General features: G+C 48.4%; 5 protein-coding genes across 5 annotated transcripts; all 5 read right to left on the bottom strand.

Annotated features, from left to right (window-relative positions):
• Positions 1-866: 866 nt before the first annotated feature.
• Positions 867-1568, bottom strand: BJ212DRAFT_1268774 (uncharacterized protein; the record flags this gene model as incomplete). Its single annotated transcript, XM_041330748.1, has 4 exons — positions 867-939; positions 996-1062; positions 1130-1250; positions 1350-1568. Coding segments are annotated over 4 exons (480 nt in total), but the record flags the coding sequence as incomplete, so codon positions are not given.
• A 299-nt stretch (positions 1569-1867) lies between these two features.
• Positions 1868-2643, bottom strand: BJ212DRAFT_104405 (uncharacterized protein). Its single transcript, XM_041328920.1, has 2 exons — positions 2088-2643; positions 1868-2032 (listed from the first exon to the last, which is right to left on the bottom strand). The coding sequence occupies exons 1-2, from the start codon at positions 2388-2390 to the stop codon at positions 1970-1972; spliced, it is 366 nt and encodes a 121-aa protein (XP_041194578.1). The 5' UTR covers positions 2391-2643; the 3' UTR covers positions 1868-1969.
• A 1754-nt stretch (positions 2644-4397) lies between these two features.
• BJ212DRAFT_1347045 (cytochrome P450) lies at positions 4398-6127 on the bottom strand (the record flags this gene model as incomplete). The annotated part of the gene is made up of 10 exons (XM_041335358.1): positions 6031-6127; positions 5702-5964; positions 5399-5648; positions 5221-5343; positions 5067-5169; positions 4928-5014; positions 4843-4877; positions 4739-4785; positions 4565-4687; positions 4398-4503 (listed from the first exon to the last, which is right to left on the bottom strand). Coding segments are annotated over exons 2-10 (1122 nt in total), but the record flags the coding sequence as incomplete, so codon positions are not given.
• A 2028-nt stretch (positions 6128-8155) lies between these two features.
• On the bottom strand, positions 8156-8978 carry BJ212DRAFT_1347078 (uncharacterized protein). The gene has a single exon (XM_041335359.1). It carries the CDS (start codon positions 8972-8974, stop codon positions 8375-8377), a length of 600 nt encoding a protein of 199 aa, XP_041194580.1. The 5' UTR covers positions 8975-8978; the 3' UTR covers positions 8156-8374.
• Positions 8979-14278: 5300 nt separating this feature from the next.
• Positions 14279-16317, bottom strand: BJ212DRAFT_104891 (uncharacterized protein). The gene is made up of 3 exons (XM_041328933.1): positions 14889-16317; positions 14802-14835; positions 14279-14747 (listed from the first exon to the last, which is right to left on the bottom strand). Exons 1-3 carry the CDS (start codon positions 16068-16070, stop codon positions 14707-14709), a joined length of 1257 nt encoding a protein of 418 aa, XP_041194581.1. The 5' UTR covers positions 16071-16317; the 3' UTR covers positions 14279-14706.
• Positions 16318-18008: the final 1691 nt, after the last annotated feature.

Raw genomic sequence — 18008 nt, forward strand, 5'->3', positions numbered from 1 at the left:
CATCAATTTGCCGCATAAGAACACGGTGAAGGCAACTTCTTCCACTCGGCTTGCACCTGGATCTTCCTCAGTTACTGTGACAAGGCAGGCGAAACATACTTCCCACATTGTCACCCAGCTGCCTATGCCAAAGCCCTCTTTACACTCCACTTCACCTACTATTTCGACCGAGATAATAGAACCACTGTAACGCAATCCGTGAATGATCTCATGATACTGAGTTCCCAGAAGAACTGCGACTGGTCGACATGCGAAATCCTAAAATCCCCGAGATTAGAATATATGCCTCCCCGTCTGCTACTTTGGGACTTACAGCATTTAAACCCCACCTTCAGCTGGCACAGAGCTCTCGACTGCCTCAGGCTTGAGATCTTGACTACATCGATATGTTCCCTAGCTGCAGGCTCGTCATATCATGCGGTAGACATCCAGCACCTTCTGCATGTAGTCAGGGCAGGCCTTCAGAATATCTATAGCATCCAACACGAAGTTGTCATACGACAGGAGCGTTTCTACGAATTAGCATCTCCATGAGTGACACGTGCACAGGAAGCAGTGGCCTATACAATCAACAGGATCATCCTTGAAGAAACCAAACATCAACGCTACATATTGCGTAGAGACAGCAGGGAAGGGTGTCCACAAAGTAGAGGGTATAGAACAGAAGTCATGGGTGCTATCTACGCTGTGGCTAGCCTGCAGGATGTCGAGAATGAAGCTTCGAGTATAATTTTTGGCTTGATCGATGAATTCAACTACGAAGATACCAAAACACTTCTTATAGTATCGTACACACTCGAGCATGAAAAGAGGAAGGATGACACAAAAAAGGGGTACATGGGGATCGCAAAAAAACGCTGTTCAAGTTAGCTGGGATCATTAATATTCACAAGAAGGCGGCCATCATTGTCAGGATCCACTTCGACACTCAAACCCAAACTGCACGACATCTACGATGAGAACCACCTTATGGGGTACATTCGCGATGCACATACCTTCTCCCATATTCTTGGATTTCAGGTCTGATCCTGGGGATGTTGTTTTCGCAGTGATTTCCCCTTCCTGAGCAGTTTTGCAATCGATGAGGAACCTGTTCCTGAAGTTGAGTGTGCCATGGATGATATCTCACCTGTGATCACATGCAGTGACGATTCTCCACGGTCACGAATCCCTTGAACAGCGTCGTCGAAGTATACCTTGGCTTCAAAGACATAGAGTCTGTGGAGATCAATCGTGTCGGGTCCGTGTCCCTGGGAAAAGCGTCGGACAGCAGCGTGATTCATAAGAACAACAACAAACTTTATTATTCCCTAGATGAGGTTGGAGGTAAGTTGGCAAATCCTGCACACTCCGTCCATCGGTCTCATACCTTGAAATATCTTTGTGCTGGCTTCCTTATCTAAGCGCTCCATGTTGTCTTTGTGCGCCTCGCCCCCCTGGGAAAGCTGTTTAGCGAGCCTTACCTCGTTACGAGCGTACGCTTCTCGGCTTTGATTGAAACATTCTTCCATGCGATTCCTTTCATTTCTGGCTCTGAGACGAAGAGAATCGATATCTTCGTGGGGGTCAATTACAATGGGCGTCACAACAACCTCTGGTGCTCTTGTAGGTAATTCGGGTCCAGAAGAATGACGTAGTCGCTGTGTTTAAGAGGTGAGTAGACAGCACTGCCAGATGGATTATACTAAGACAGACCTGAGGGATGCGACTTCGAGAAGGCTCAGTCGCGGGAGTAGCGCCAGGAGATACGAGGGGCGTGGGTTGTGCAGGGAATTGTACGTTCGGTTGGCGACGAGGCTCTGTAGCTAATTCAGGTCCAGAAGAACGACGCGATCGCTGTGTCAAAGAGATGAGTAGACAGCACTGCCAGATGGATTATACTAAGACAGACTTGAGGGATGAGACTTTGAACAGGCTCGGTCACGGGAGTAACATCACGAGATGCGGGGGACGTTGGTTGTGCAGGGAATCATACACTCGGTTGACGACGAGGCTCTGTAGCTAATTCAGGTCCAGAAGAACGGCGTGATCGCTGTGTTGAAGAGGTGAGCACACAGTACTGCCAGATGTATTATACTAAGACAGACTTGAGGGATGTGACTTTGAGCAGGTTCGGTCACGATAGTAACATTAGGAGATACAGGGGGCGCGCGTTGTTGCTGCTGCAAGCGGGTGCGTTCATATGACCTTCGATGCAGCGGGTGAGCACTTTCGTATGGTAAATCAGATGGTGAATATAAAGCCGAGGATGGTATCGGCGGGGGCGGTGGGGGCAGCGGGTACTCTCTCCTGCCAAAGAATATGGAGATTACTTTGCATAGGAACCAAATTGAGCCCTTCAGGAGGGCCTTCAGAGCCGATAGTACGGAGGGGATGAACTTCATATGCATGATGCAGTGGGAGACGAATCAAAGGCCTTATCTATACTTGGACTCGAGTGGTACAACGAGCGCTACGCATATATTCCACGATGATGATAACACGTGAGAACGCCGACCGAAACGCCATCCCATGCGGACGACTGATCAGAAGTTATATCACAGCGGTATCTGCGCTCCTGAGTGATGCGCAAGGCGAGAATGACCTGCCTCTGGTTGTGACTGACTAGCAATTGGTGTCAATTCAATTTCTTCGCGAATCTAGGATCCATAACCCTACTCAATAACAATTTGTTTCTTCAGTTTATTTGCTGTTTGAGCAATAAGCGATGGGAAATGAACTGTCAGAGTTATTGAGTAGTAGTTGATTTGCCAGCTTATTTCATACCTAAAGTAGTCGGCAAGATGTGGGAGTACACTGCGTCTGACTGTGTGCTGAGCCGCCGAAATGCAAAGATTACAAGTAAAGACATACCGATATCGAGTATGAGTGACTGCTGGAACGAAGGCCAGTACAAATTACTCCTGTATCAAGTTCACTGTACTATCACCGAAGACACCGCGCTACTGCCACTAAACAGTCCTGCGAAGATGTTACACATAGTTCCGACAGGCTGTTGTGTTTCCGAGTCCTGTGCCGCGTGAGAAGCCTCCGTCAAAAACCCCACGCCGAGCGCAGGCCAAAAAGCCTGAGGCTGGCACCAACGAAGGAACAGGCAGTAAATCTGAGCCTGCGGCTCGTCGAGACTATGGCGGTTCAGACACCGAAATCGTAAAATTGAGTGCTGAGGCAACTGAAGACTCGAAAATCAAAACCCCTTCGAAGTCAGAAGGTGTCGAGTATGTAACGTTACCGAAGCGCTGGCCGAGTTTTTAAAGTCAACCAAGCACATTATTGAACGTGTATAACAGGTCGAGTGTCTTGCACTCGTGCTTACCTGTACAACACATCTCTGGGAATTCGTTGAACGAAAACAACAACTTACCGCAGCCAAACTTTGTCCTATCTGACGAGACATTAATAGAGGCGTCGAAGAAATCCTCAGACTTTTGCTGGTCATATACTCCTCGTCCGACGTCTACTATCATGCCCACCACTGCGTCCATCCCGTCGTCGGCGGTACAAGGCCACCAATGCGAATGAAATAACAATGAGCTGATCTCCAGAGTCTTTTGCCTCAGCGAGGAGCGCAACTGCGAGAGTTTTCAAGAGGTTTGTTGTGGATTCTCTCTGTCGGCGCTGACGTAGTTGTTTCACTCTCCGCGACAGTAGCAGCACACAAACCTTACTTATGTATGACAGTTTATCTCGTCCTGCGTGATCGAAAAATAAACTGGTATAGTTTATATATATCCACTTCCTCTGCTTTCAGAACACATGACCCCAGACGCTCATATACATATCTCGCCCACTCCTCTTCCCGCCATATATTCAGAAGCGGCCTAGGATAAAGTCTCGTGAAATCCTCGTGACTGCCTACCGCTATACTCATACCCCTTCATACGATTTTGAGCTAAGCACAGATCACCTTCATGGCCTGCATATATCGTCCCACAACCTCATATTCGCTCTGGACCCATCCTTCGTATCGCTGCGGAACATTGGCTGCACGTCTCAGTTTCACGATAACTTGAGGATCTTATCGACATGTTTCACAAGGCTCATCAGGGGTCATTTCTTTAATAAGAGCCAGGAATGAATCGCGACGCCTACGGAAGACGACGTGATCGAAGAACTCACTATGAGTATCATGAACAAATGCAGGTGCTGTAATGAGTCTGCCGGATGCCTTTCTTCCTCTGCTCAATTCAAACAAATGACACGCTCGTGTTGCCTGTCTACATGCATATGTTGGCCCAGCTCTCCTATGTAGTCTAATACATCTTCGGCGGCTATAAGTATATTCAATCTATACATCATCAGTCATAAGCTCTTTCAGCTTCGCAATTTCGATCCGAGGAATGACGTCGACTGTCAAATGGCGCTGCACGGGCAATAACAGCGTCCATGAAAGCATTCGTGTCGATCGGGGCGTCAGGTCGCTGAGCAATGCGGAAAGACCACAAGAGAAATGCGAGGCTAATGTACAACGAGTGGTTTGCGAGGTGCAGGCCGGGACACACACTTTTGATGATATGTGAACTTAAATGATCGGTGTCAAAAAACTGATGTCGGCACGACGCACCGTCTACCGAAGCCGTATGCAATGAATTTGATATTGTCCTTAAGGCGACCTTCTGAATCAAGCCAGCGCTGGGGATCGAATTTTTCAGGACCTGGGAAGACGATAGGATCGCGAGAAATAGCCCTGAAAATATGTACTTAATGAAGCGACGTGCATTGAGAAGTAACACCTTACCATTGGCACCCATAGACAGTTGCGCCCTCGGGAATGCAGTATCCTTGCTGATATCACACAGACTAGAATGAGAACGTAGGTTACAATGAGTTTAAGACACTGACCCAAAAAACATCCTTAGTTGCACGGTGTGGAAATCCTAAGGCACATGTCAGCATCGTGCAGGAGTATGCTGGATTTAAAACTGACCTATGCGAATGACAGGTCTCCATCTCAAAGTTTCCAACAAGAATGCGTGCAATTGGGGGAGCGAGCTTGAGTCTTTAAATGTCGGCGCTACCACGAGAAATTAGTCGAGAAATCAAATCTTTGTATCCTTTAGCAGAACCTCTGTCTGACCCGATGACCCTATCGAGCTCCTCATGCACCTTTGCCTGAGCCGCTGGGTAGCATGCTGCAGCCATAATAGTAACGGTAATTGCAACAGCAGTCTGAAGTACAGATGAGTCACTTCATAAAGACAAATCAGTTGCATGGCTTGCCGTATCAGATCCCGCTCCAAAGAGTGATCCGGCGAGATAGGACATCTCGTCTGTAGAGAGTTGGTGTTCTTTGACGTTCTCCAATAGTGTTTTGGTGAAGGAGGGACCAGCGTTGTCTTGATTCTGGGTGCAAAAAGATATAAATGACATACGTTTGTAGAAACAAAAAGCCGCTTACTACTTCACTCTCGACGCGCCCTAACTGATGCCTGTATAGCCCCAGTTCCTCATGGTGCCACTCAACAAGTTGTTTTCCGTAACCAGGCCAGTAGCGCAAAAGAGGCACACGATCGACGAGATAAGCTCCTGGGCGCATCACAACCTGGAAATGCTCCATGACCCCGTGGATACGGACAACTTCAGGATCGGTGTTGGCAGTGGGCACAGACTTCCCATAAGTCACTCGAAGAATGACTGATGCTGCATACCTTGGGGTACATATCTATGAAATCATCACACAAAAGTGATAGTAATGACGTACCGCTGTGCGTGCCTCTGGTGGTTCTTTGGATCATTTAGCATATCCAATATGAGGATCATCGCGTTCTCGCGCTGCATATCCTGGTATGTATCTGCTACCTTTGGCTGTAGATGGGTATGTACTGCTTTTCGGAGGCGCCGGAATCGGTCTCCGGAACGAGCCAGGAGAATACGCATTCCCTTTGAGAGAATTTCACCTGCGGCAATGGACCGAGGTCGATCTACTAGTGATCCACCTTCCTTTTCCATGATGTCCGCGGCTGCCTGGTAAAGTGGTCGATATCTGGTCATTCAAATTGTCGGAGGAAAATTATGGTGTGGATGATTTACCTCAACGCTACCAATGACAACTATCACTTGGCTACCTTGTCGCAACGACACGAGCGGGCCATACTCTCGAACCAAGTCGGTCAGCGCATGGGCAATGCTGAGTGGACGATCTTCATCAGCCTCTAATATCTTGGATTTGAATGGCGTCAAAACTCACTTCACAGTAGGTAAAGCGTTGCTCCAGAACCAACGGGCGGGAGGTCCAGGTGGAAGCGGAATGCCGTTCCTACTCGAGGATTTCTGGTATAACACGGCGAGTAGTACCGCGACGACTGCAACAGCGCCTGCGGCATAGTTGGCGCTGATGATGAGAGTTTCCAGCATCATGGTGTTAAGTGGGCTGGAATAAGATGAGTGAAGATTCAACATCTTAATAGACGTAGAAAGTGCGTCTGATAGTAAGCTGCACGGTCCCTCAGGCTAAGAAAGGGAATCGGAATCCGCAAACGCGGCAGAAGTCGAATCGCTGATTGCTCTCCAGCACGGTGAATAGCTCGGTAAGGGCAATGCAGTTCGGGATTCCTCTTGAGAAGTAGTGCTAGCAGCACATATGGGCCAGCTACCGGGATATTGATGACAATTCAGGATTGACTCAACATTTCCCAGAACAAATGAACGTCCTGATTCAGCCACCTTGACACATACTAATCCGACAACATGACCGATATTCTTCCTAAACCCCATATGTGCTCTCATAGCAACTTGGATGGTCGGTCCGAGGGTAGGTTTGACTCGTGACCAGTCTTACTGGTGTTAAGTGCTTGTCGTAGTACACCGCGGACAAGTCGAGTGGATCACAAGCCAGGCGTCACGGTGTGGGAGTAAATCAAATTAAATTCAAACCCCCGGGCCAAGTTGGCCGATTGTGGGGGTGGAATTTGAATTTAGCTGACACAAGGTTTTTACTCGTTGATCACATTATTTGTTGGATATCGCCATCCTGGATCAACAAGCACAGCTTACATGCTATATCATACGGTGAACAATGCTTCAGCATACACTCGAGACACACGTCGTGCGCTGGGCCAGTGCTCGCACCCTAACTCACAAAAACTATAGCCGGCCTCTAATTTATTGCTTGTATATATTGTCCTTGAACTCACGTTCGCCTGGACCCATTCCCTCGTGTGACTGAGGAACACTCGTTGCAAATTCTGCTCGTTTACAGTCAGGAATGTACAATATTAAACCAACATACATCGCATGTACCCATTCAAGATCACTCACAATCGCCATTATGAAAAGTCCAAGGACCCCAAGACTCAGATCGAGGTTTCATTTCCATTTCCTGCTGAGGATGTGGTTCCGCGAAAGGTCATCGAAGCTGGTGCGGTCCTTGAAGTGGGCAAGTAACCCTGTTTGCGGTCAGATATTGAGCGCACTGCCGAACAGCACTTGCTAGTTAGTCCACTGGTCCAGGTCTGTCGTGGCAATGTGATGAGGGAGGCGAGGTTTTATATGTGCATGAGGCGGCGCTAATAGTCAATTCGCAGGTTAATACGATCAAACAGCTTATCCCCTGGTTCAATGTCGGGAGGTTACAACTGCTATCATCTTGATGGTCATTCACCCGATTCCAATCATACTAGGGAACATGCCGTAGATACATAGTACACAAACCTAAGACAGACAGGTAACCTATACCTTCAACATAGCTAGTAGACTGGTCACCAATCCACATAGGTAGTGCCATTCATTGTTTAGTTACTTTGGAGCCATGCTTCTACAGGAAAATAATTGCGAGATTATTTTTGCTGTGTCCCCCTGAAACTTCTGTCTTCTTCACGTGTTGATACCACACCTCAGAGACTATCCTCTATATTTCATTTGATAAGAAAAGGATCCGAGCAGCAGACGTCATGACCTACCAAGCTCATGTCCAGCATTTTCTTCACCTCCTTCCGCGCCGGATGGGCATCTGAAATACTTCCCCTTATTTCCCTGAGTCCTAAAACGCACAACGAAGTAAACATATGAAAAAAAAGTGAACAACAACACGCACCATTTTGTAGCATATGATTCGACTCCTCCGCCCGCGCCCCTGAGAATTGCTTGTTCTCTCCTCCTCTCTATGAAGCGGCGATGGTGAAATGGCCCAATGTTCTTTCGAAGATACAGTACTTACCAACCCGAAGCTTATCTCCATAAGCTTTATTGAAATTTACGAAAAATTGCCTCTGGTCTTGTTTCTTGTGACGTGCCTCTCGATTCTTGCCCTCCTGTGTCTCCATCCGTTTGCGTGAGACACGGCGACGTCTCTTATACTTCTTGGCCACCATCCTTCGCCTGTACTCTAAACAAGATATGTCAATTTGAAATGATGAACAAAGGAGAGATCCAGCACTCAGCACCTACCAGCTGTCTTTTTTCCTACCTCACGTCTCCAGATTCCCCGGGCAATGTTTAATAGGCGCGCATCCTCCTCCGCCTTCTTCTTCCAGTACGCTGGTCCTCTGATCTCCCTCTTCACTTCCTTGTAGAACGGTTTTCGTTTCTTCTTCTCCGCTTTCTTCTCTGCTTTCTTCTCCGTTTTCTTGCCCGCCTTCTTGCCCGACTTGGGTGCGGGCTTTGCCTGAGCAATCGGTGGGTCCGTCCTTATCAAGTGTTGTTGTGTAGATTGACGAATTGGCATCTTCGTCACCACATCTTTCTTGGATGCTTGAGGAGCTTCCACGATACGCAATGGCTTCGACCATGCAGAAACAACAGCAAAGTTAGCTTGTTGGCCTCCACGGCCTAGCGTGTCACGGCTGCCCGAGGGGGCCACAATACTATTCGGCTGCGAGAGAACATAAGAAGAGACAGATCCCAACCCATCCGCATGAGAAGGAAATCCTCTTGTCCTATGATCGCCCGCTAAGCCTATAGTTTGGCTGGTATCAGCACCAGCATGCGCGCGATCCTTCGCAGCTGATCGACGGCTTCGACAGTTTTGACGGGTCATTTTCATATGACTAGCAATGATCTGTGGTGCTAGTAAGTAGACTAATAGTACATAGAAGTCTGAAGGTGTGTTAGCAGGACAATCAAATGGCGATCTCCAATAGATAATAAAACCTGGTGAAGTACGATACAGTGGGCAAAACAAGTATGGGAGGCACCTTAGGATCAACCCCAGTCAGAACCCACAGATCAACTCGGGATGGTGGCAGTTCGTAACAAACTCACTGGATGTTTTCTTTGCAGTGTTGATTGATGTGGAGATCGATAACAAAGTGAGAACAGTGGCTCTTTTGTGAGTCGGACTATCGGCGTGGGAGAGAAGCACTGAGGTCTGGACTCTGCCTTTGTCTTTGGCGCTGTAAGCACATGGTGTGAGCATGGGTGAACGTTACAAGTTGCACGCCTTATTGTTTTGTAATCAGTGGACGAAACCTTCCAAGCGACCTCTCAGACTGAAACCGACTACGCCTTCAGGAATCAGAAGGCACATCAATGACTCGGCGAAGGCAAGACCCAGCTGTCAGAGAGCAATCAACTGTCAGGACATGGCGATACCACAAATGCGGAGCGCCTATACCTATAGTAGCCTAGAGTCTTCGACTATTTATGAACGTTCGAACGTTCAACTTTGATTCATAGTTCAACTTGAAGTCGGGGCTATGGCAAGTTGAGGCTAAGCCTGTCAATGTCATTGAACAAACAATGCACAACAACCTGGATGATGCCATCCTAAATTACTCAATTCCTTAAATCATTCGATATGCCACTACCGTGCTCTGTCTTCATGACATCTATTTACGATAAATTCTCAAGCTTTGGCTTCTTCAATGGGCCGGAATCTCTGCACAGGGACCCTTCATCCGCTTGGCAGGACGACCGCCACGTGCTTGGTATGCGCAATAGAATTCGGGCGCCCACAGGGTCGAAGTGAAACTCCCTAGTTGATGTGGCTGCGCGCTAGGTTCAACATCATTACACGGAGATGTTGCACAGCTCACCGATAGGCATTGATGTGGCAATGAGTCCCTTGGCATGACGTACACTTTCAACTTTTGTTATTCAATACTCAACTCCCTTCAGGCATGGACTTTCTTGTTCCATGGGCAGGAAGATGTACTGTTAGTCAGGTCTTAGGCTTTTCTGCAAGCCATACATGGCTTAGTCTGTCGAGGACGATTTGAATGAAAGACGGAACAATTCCGGCAAGAAATCTGAGGCAGTACGCAAGGACTGCCTCCGTGAAACTACTCCCAGTGTGTACCATGAGGCGTTCAAAGGTACCAGGGACTAACACAAGCACGGGATGATGATTTCCGCCGCCAAGGGGAATTGCCTTCCCCTAGCCATTACTCCATCCAAGTTCCTAAGGAATGGAACCGAGGTACCACCTAAAGTGTGACTCTCGGCACTGATCAATGTATCTTCAAGGGACCCCTGGTCTTGTCCCGCCTCCAAATTTTGCACATGTCGTAAGGCATGTGAGCCTATTTCCCTTCTAAATTGAGTGCTTGCTGTGTCACGTACCTGATCCCTAGACTGAATTGACGGCCTTAGTTAGCCTTAGGTGCGTCGAAGAGAAAACGAGGCTATTACATATATAGCAAGGTACGCATTACTCTTCAAATGATTTTCTCGGCCCCTTATTCCTCTTTAAATGAACGGATAGTGTCTCAGCCGAGCTCTTGGATATCACATCAGGCCATCGCCTGACAGTCAAACTCCGACGCCCCAGGTACTTACAGGCGGAAGACATTAATATCATTGATGAGCCAGCCTGAACATCATAGGTAATTACTCAAGTTAGTCATGTGCCTACCGAGCTATGTTTTCTCATGAATTCCGGCACGTCTCGCGAAAGGAGCGGTATCGGTGCAAACCCACGATACTCTCGCAGACATGAAGTGATTGCTGTCACCAGCATTCCTTAAACTGCTAATAATTCTACTGCTATACCTAAAACATGAGGTACCAGGCACTAGGACAGCCTCCATGTATTCATGAAGAAAGGGCCTGTGTACGACATTATTTTTTACTGTCATGAGCGTGCCTTGCGTCCGAACACTCGACCGGTCTACAGCTGCAACTCCCGACAACCCTGGGGCTTGCAGCAGCAGTCTCACGGCCCACTCTGAGGTATAAAACCCATGTTTCGACGTGCAGAGTGAAGCATCACATTGAGCTCAATTTCTCTATTCGGTTCACCCTCACTATTAATATGTCACAACAACCCAATCCAGATGCCCAGTTGTCCCAATATTCTGAGGACATGACCACGTATACGCTGGAGCAGCTTATACAATGGCGCGCCTCGCTAGAACGCAAGGCGAAGGAGCAAGAGGAGAAGGAGCGAGCAGGTGGGTGTGATAAAGTAAACGCCATGACACAACTGACAAGATTGAACATGCAGCGAAGGCATCACAAAGCAATACTACAAACTCGCGATCTTAACATGCCTCAACCTACGGCAGGTGTGTCCGCTATCAACCGTTTACCTGCGTCGACCTGACACCCTTTCCTAGAACTACCATAATTGAAAGCACGAATATATGGACATGTCTATTTAATAGTGTATCTCACTTCTCTCCTGAACTCCCCTTGATTTTCTTTTGGGTATTAGATATTTACGATCCTTCGCTGCACCACGTACTGTTGTATCTGCACTACAAACACATAAATGATGGCTGCGAAGGACGAATAATGGAGTTCTGAATAAATTTATGACGATGGTTCCCATTGGCGCGACCACTTCTTCAAGCACCTGAAACTGGAGCCTCGCGACACCCAACTTGAAGACGGGACCGGGGTGTCTAAGGCTGATGGCAGTCTGCAGAGCTAAGAGACGGCATTCTGATAACCACCCAGGCTGCGATACTTCGGGGAGCCGTAGGAACTAAGTCAGAGAAGCCGACGGTCTCCCGCGAAGGAATCTGCAAGGTGCCACAGTTTGCGTGTCAACCTCGGGCCATCAGCCCACACCTCAAGCTTCGAAGTTCAAGTGATATGACTGATGTCAAGGCGTACTTGATTGGAAACGAGGGTCCTCTTTTCGTGCTGATAATTGAAGAAGGGGTGGCCATAATAGAAGCAACAAGTAAACGAGGGGGACGCACCGTGTAGTGCGGCATTGAACGAATGCCTTATCGGCGACAACCACGAGTTTCCTGCTTCTTATGCTAGAACACGGCCACGAGATCGAAAGACCTGTCGGTTAGAACCACCCCCAATATTTGACATCTGCTAAGAATAGCACGACCATAGCGCCTTGCTATTTGCTTTGTCATGGTACTTTAGGTAGTATACTGAAATATGTGACAACTAAATGATACAACATGATAAAGGGGAATAATGTACAGAACTTCGTAACGTATTGGGCTCGAGGGTGGGAAGAGAAATGAAGAGCAGTGCTATCTTGTCCGACATGCACTGATGCAAGATCCGGTCTGCGAGCAGTTAAGTTCAGCTGGAAATGACGGTGGTATTGGCACGGCACACCGAAATATCATTTTACGCACCCAAAGCATTGAATTAGTTATTGTGGGGGTCAACATGTTCTGAGATATAGTTTCATCCCTGTACACTCGCAGATAAGAATCAACTGGTTACCTTTAGGATCATGCTGGTTGACGCTATCCTGCACACTCTCCCGCTCGCATTCCTCTGACAGGCGTTTCAGCGAAGCTCGCCATTCTATGAGCTGCTTCAAAGTGTGCGAAGCGATACTGCGAGAGTACTCGCGCTGTGCCAAGGATCCATCCCCCATGATAAAACTTTTGAAGGCGAAGTAGGATTACTGACGTCACTGTGAGGCAAGCAAAGAGTGAGAAAGCTGCGAAACTACACTTGGGATGGATTTGAATTTTTTCCAAGAAGCACCAGATGTCATTCAAGTTATATGCGTAGGCCCATGGAAGTCTGAGTGGAGGCTCCGTTGTTATCTAAGCATAGGACGTATCTGTGGCGTTTTCCAGCTGACAACCCCAAAGAACTTTGATGCCGCATTAAGAAATGAACAGTGGAGTGCGAAACGAACGGGTTGTGATGGAGCGGAGGATTTAAACTCGGCACCAGCCCTCTCGTGTTCGCTTTGAAAAGAGCACTTATCACCGAGGCCTGCACCTTTTCGACGTAGTATACATTTTGTAAGGATGTTGGACCGCAGCATGATAGCAACCTCGCCTCAGCTATCCTATGGAGCTTGACGATCTCGAGGCAAGCCAATAATTAGTAAGAAACAGAAGCAACTAAGTAATGTCACCAATAAGTGAGAGTGGCGCGGCGTAACCTATACCCTCGGGCTTCACGAAGTGACTGTGGTGCTTGGAGTTTAACAGGACCGCTCATTCTTCGAAATTCGACTGCCTTCGATGAGAGGCTCAAAATAGAAGTGAGCTCATGCCGAAACGAATCTACGGTAGTACTCCACAGCTACGTTTCAAAGTTTGTTAGTAAGCCCAGACCTACCGCTTTATGCCGCAGCGTGCAGGGACACGTATATTCGATTATGCCTTGTGTCACAAGTGGGGCCTGAGATAACTGCTTATCATATTTTAGCTTCAGGTAGTGTTCTGACTGACAGTACCAGCAACTCACCAGGGCCAAACTTGCCGAGTAAAACTCCCAGAAAAGTAGCTAACATTATTGGAAGTCAGCCCTGAAATATAAAACGTTGTACGTCAAAGTGGAGGGCTACATCATCTAGCGTCAGTGCTAGTGGTATGCCGCAAGCCGGGTTGCTCATGGCTGCACACCGAGTAGTAACGATTGCTAGTAATACTTACCATACACCCATTTAAAATGCCAGAGCTGAGACTGGGAAATGAAGGGGACCGGCTTTCTCCAGCCCCAATCATGCAATAATCCAGCAATTGACAGCTTGAAGGTACCTATGAATCTTGACAATTGCCACTAGGTCGATAGGTCGATAGTACTGGTAATCCACGGTTGGAGGAACTGGCCATTTCGGGAAGAAGTATTCAACAATTTCAAACTCCGTGTCACTCAGATCAATTGCAACTGGCATGTTCCGGATCCGCGTCATTTTGCTTTCAAGTTAACGCTTGTACGATATAAGTATCGGCGCTATGCTACAACTGGGCGCAGCTTCTGACAGACTGGTTCGTCCGCTGCCTCAAACACTCCCAACCGAAACGTGTCGGTCTTGAATCTACCATAACTCCCAACCCAGCAACTTGCTCCAGCCAGGTTTCACACAGACGAACTCGTACTTGGTATTTGCGACAGCAGCATTCGTACTCAGCTTGGCTTAGCGTGTGGAGTTGAAACGTACCGACATTCAAGTATGTGGATTACAAGGTTGTACTGTTACGTTTAGTGGTCATTGATCACGCACAATAAATTACATCCGGATATCAGAATGTTTAAATATTCGAACTCTTAAAGCTGTTGAAGCACTGCAGAGGCGTGTAAATCAAGAATCCGACAGTAAAATCCAGGTTGACAGAGAGTAGTAACAATAAGGTATCTAAGGTATGGAGGGTTCGGCATGTGCGATGTAGTGCAACATAAATGTCTCCAGATAGGGCGGTCAGTGAAGTACAGAAGGGCCAAGTTAAACAAGCAACATATACAAAAATAAAACAATGAAAGAAGTGGTATAGCCGACGATTTTATGAACCGTGCAGGAGCGGAGGAGAACAGGATGAGGAATCAGATGACCGAGATAGAATGTATGGATCCTTCTAACAATGCAAGAAACTGGAGATTGACATGCGATCAATGATGAATATCATAAATCTCTAATAATGTTGGTATCACTGAGAAAGACAACGAAATCAATGGAGGCTTCGGTGAAGAGAAGAAAACCTTACCAATTAAGTGTTTGTCATTCAAGGCGCATGGAAGCTACCCGCCAACATTTGGGCCAGTTTATTTGGATCAGCTCCATAGCTGCTCACCCGCTTTTGAGCTAGGAATGCTGGGAGGGCCTGGCCGGCTTCGCGTAAGCAGTCCACGGGAATGAGACCCTTCTCGTTATGATTCAAGAATCCGCACTGCTTCTCGACGAGCGCCCAGCCGTCGTCGAAGACTTTCACAACGAGGACCTGATCACCTGGGGCGACAGAGACTTCATCGTCTAGGGAAGGGGCGAATGGGCGACGGATGGTCTCGAATTCGGGATGCGCAGGGTCGGCAAATGGGTCGGAAGATGTGCCAGGAATCGCTGTCAAGGAAGCGCTGGGTGGCAGGTAGGAGGCAGCGGGAGCGGGGGGCAGTAAATCAGGATTGAATATGGGGGGAGGAGAGTGAATCTGGACGAGAGTTGCAACGGATGACAAAGGGGAAACGAGGCCGCGGCCACTAATAACAGAAACGGACGAAGGACACTGCCCCTCATTGGGGCATAGGGGTGGCTTGGGGAACGCGAAAGATTCTGACGGAGAAAACGGACGGACGCACATGGGACTAGATGGTCCGGGAGGATTGAGATCATTTCCTACAATGAGGTATTGAGTATCGGGGTCGCTGCCGTTACTCATCATGCTACTCATGGACTCCCTACGAGCAACAGCACTAGCAGAAGGGAACAAGAGCGAGGTACGCTCGCGCACTTCCGCCATGGGAGGGAACTCGAGAATGGTCCCGAATGCGGCGAGATCAAGGTTGGGTAGTGACGTCGGGGAATCAATGCGGAACATGAGTCCTTGATCAAAGTTGGTAGCAAAGCTGCTGCGAGCACTCGCCCTGTTCAGGGTAGGTGACCCCCTATTTTGAGAGTCTCCCACGCTGCCTCCTACGATAGAGAAACTATCTGATGTCGTATTTTCACCAAACCACCATTTTTTGCGGCGCTGAAGACGGCGAGCCATGGAGCGACGCCGCACGAAGAGCACGATGAAACCGATCAGGAATAGAAAGCATACGACAATGATTCCTGCAATTGCGCCTGAGGACAGCTGGTGCGAAGAAGTCGCAGCTCCGGTGGCAAGAGTGGGAGCAGCGTCACTCGGGGAACTTCCAACACCACTGGATGTACTCGAACCTTGGAGACCGGCGGCGGGCGCACCTGTGGACTGGGACATTTTGGAATTGCCCGTCAAAGATGAAGACTGGACTACCGGAGTGCCTTGGACGTTCATGGGCGGCCCTCCGCCGTTAGAATTGAGCTGATTGACGGTACTATTGTTAATGATGGGTGGTGTACCTCCCAGAGATGACGAAGGGGAGCTTTGGAAGGCTGCCGGTGACGATGCAGACGTGGTGGTTGCTGCATCGCCTACTTCCCTCGGGACTGCCGTCTCCACTTTCACTTCCACTCCCTCCCCCGTTTCCAGCTCCAGCTCCAGTTCCACTACCAGTTCCTGTTCCTGTTCCGGTTCCGGTTCCTCAGCTCCAGATCCGGTTCCAGTTCCACTACCAGTTCCAGTTCCGGTTCCGGTTCCAGCTCCAGTCCCAGTCCCAGTCCCGGTCTCAGTATCCAGTTCCAGTCCCACTACTGCTGCCACTTCCACTTCCACTTCCACCTCCACCTCCACCGCTACTGCCACCGCTACTGCCACCGTTACTGCCACTGCTACTTCCACTTCCACCTCCACCTCCGCTACCAGTTCCGGTTCCACCGCTGCCGCCTCCGCTTGGAGTGGTGACAGGGGATGGTGACGACTTTGCTGGCGACGGGCTTGCTGGTAACGGACTTGCTGCTGGAGAGTCCCCACCGTTACTTCCACCGACAAGAGGGGTCACCAAGGGAGAAAGTATTAGGACAGATGGTACCGGGATGGGCAAGTTAATAAGAGAGGGATCACGCTCGTTGAGCATCCTGTTTAGAACCGCGTGGTGTCGGACAGAAACGCGTTGCATCTTGTATAAAAGCAGGATATGTAGTCAGTATAACTCGAAAAAAAACTATACTGATATAGAGCTCGAGACGTCGAAAAAGAGTGTGGAGATGAAAAGAGTGTGGATGTCGTCGTTCGCCAGGGCCAACGACGTAGACTGTGCTGGCTATTGCAGCGGTGCAAAAAGCGTTCGAACCAGCAACCCTGGGAGACTGGGGATAGGAAAGCCGGGGTTAATGGCGTTCACCATGACTACAGACTCATCGAATATGCGAACGAAGTGATCAGATGATTAAAAAGGATCAATGGCATTTCTTGATGGAAGGATTTAAAAGTAACCCTTTCGCGCAATATATTGATGAAACGTTACGCATGCTGCGCTAGGCTGCACTCCCAAAACGAGGGTTCTCGGCCACAATAAGTGAGAGATGTCAAAGTGGCTTCAAAGGATTGACAATCTGTGACAGATGTAATCGATCATGATGCAGCACTGGTAAAATCTGATATCGCATACATTAAGTGATCATCGATCGTCCTTTGGAGCCAACTTGCCTCTGCAGTCGTATTGTCGGCTGCACTAAAGCGCAACTTCACAACAGTGGAATGAAATGAGTTATTAGACGCCCATAACAAAGTTTCGACACACCTGACACGGTACGTCATTGGACCCTGAAGCTGAGATCAGCTCTGAGAAAAGCCCTTGTACTTCCCGGGAACAGTCTCATGTCGGAGCAGAACGTCCCATGGATACTCGTGATACGGCGATTGGTGCAGTATCGATTATCTCTGGACCCAACCTGGCTAATCTGGAATCATAAGCCAACGTTCAGGGATAATACGCACCGCTATCTCTACGACGCGACGCCTCAACTCTAGTCACTAGAGGGCTCTATTTAGGGAATCGTTGAGTGAACTTCGGGTCTCCCAAGCATAATAGAACCGCGGACAGCTCAAACTTTGATGTTGATGGGCAAGCGGGTAGCTTCCGAATTGTCTTCATCGCGATCCCTCGTAACACTTAGTATGACGTGTATACCGTTTCCTCATTGTGGCCGATAGCCACCGGTGAGAAAATATGGTGAGGACTGTGCTGAGGTAGTACGCAGACAACAATACAAAAGCAAGCCTTGACGACGGACGTTATTTCCATAAAAATCTTCGAGAAGAACAATGATTAGTAAGGTCAACTATGCATGGAATCGAGAGACACCAAACAAGGGAATTTGAATCAACATCTGG

The sequence above is a fragment of the Suillus subaureus genome (genome assembly GCF_016647635.1).
Source record: "Suillus subaureus strain MN1 chromosome Unknown BJ212scaffold_11, whole genome shotgun sequence".
In the NCBI taxonomy this organism is placed as follows: domain Eukaryota; kingdom Fungi; phylum Basidiomycota; class Agaricomycetes; order Boletales; family Suillaceae; genus Suillus; species Suillus subaureus.

What these genes read in the sequence shown, in the direction of transcription:
- BJ212DRAFT_104405 (XM_041328920.1), bottom strand. Translation starts at nt 2,390, where the DNA reads ATGCATATGAAGTTCATCCCCTCCGTACTATCGGCTCTGAAGGCCCTC. An exon ending in CTCAAAGTCACATCCCTCAA is followed by an intron (nt 2,033 to 2,087) that starts GTCTGTCTTAGT and finishes TCTTCAACACAG; the next exon opens with CGATCACGCCGTTCTTCTGG.
- BJ212DRAFT_1347078 (XM_041335359.1), bottom strand. Translation starts at nt 8,974, where the DNA reads ATGACCCGTCAAAACTGTCGAAGCCGTCGATCAGCTGCGAAGGATCGC.
- BJ212DRAFT_104891 (XM_041328933.1), bottom strand. Translation starts at nt 16,070, where the DNA reads ATGAACGTCCAAGGCACTCCGGTAGTCCAGTCTTCATCTTTGACGGGC. An exon ending in CATTCCTAGCTCAAAAGCGG is followed by an intron (nt 14,836 to 14,888) that starts GTGAGCAGCTAT and finishes GTTGGCGGGTAG; the next exon opens with CTTCCATGCGCCTTGAATGA. An exon ending in GAATGACAAACACTTAATTG is followed by an intron (nt 14,748 to 14,801) that starts GTAAGGTTTTCT and finishes TGTCTTTCTCAG; the next exon opens with TGATACCAACATTATTAGAG.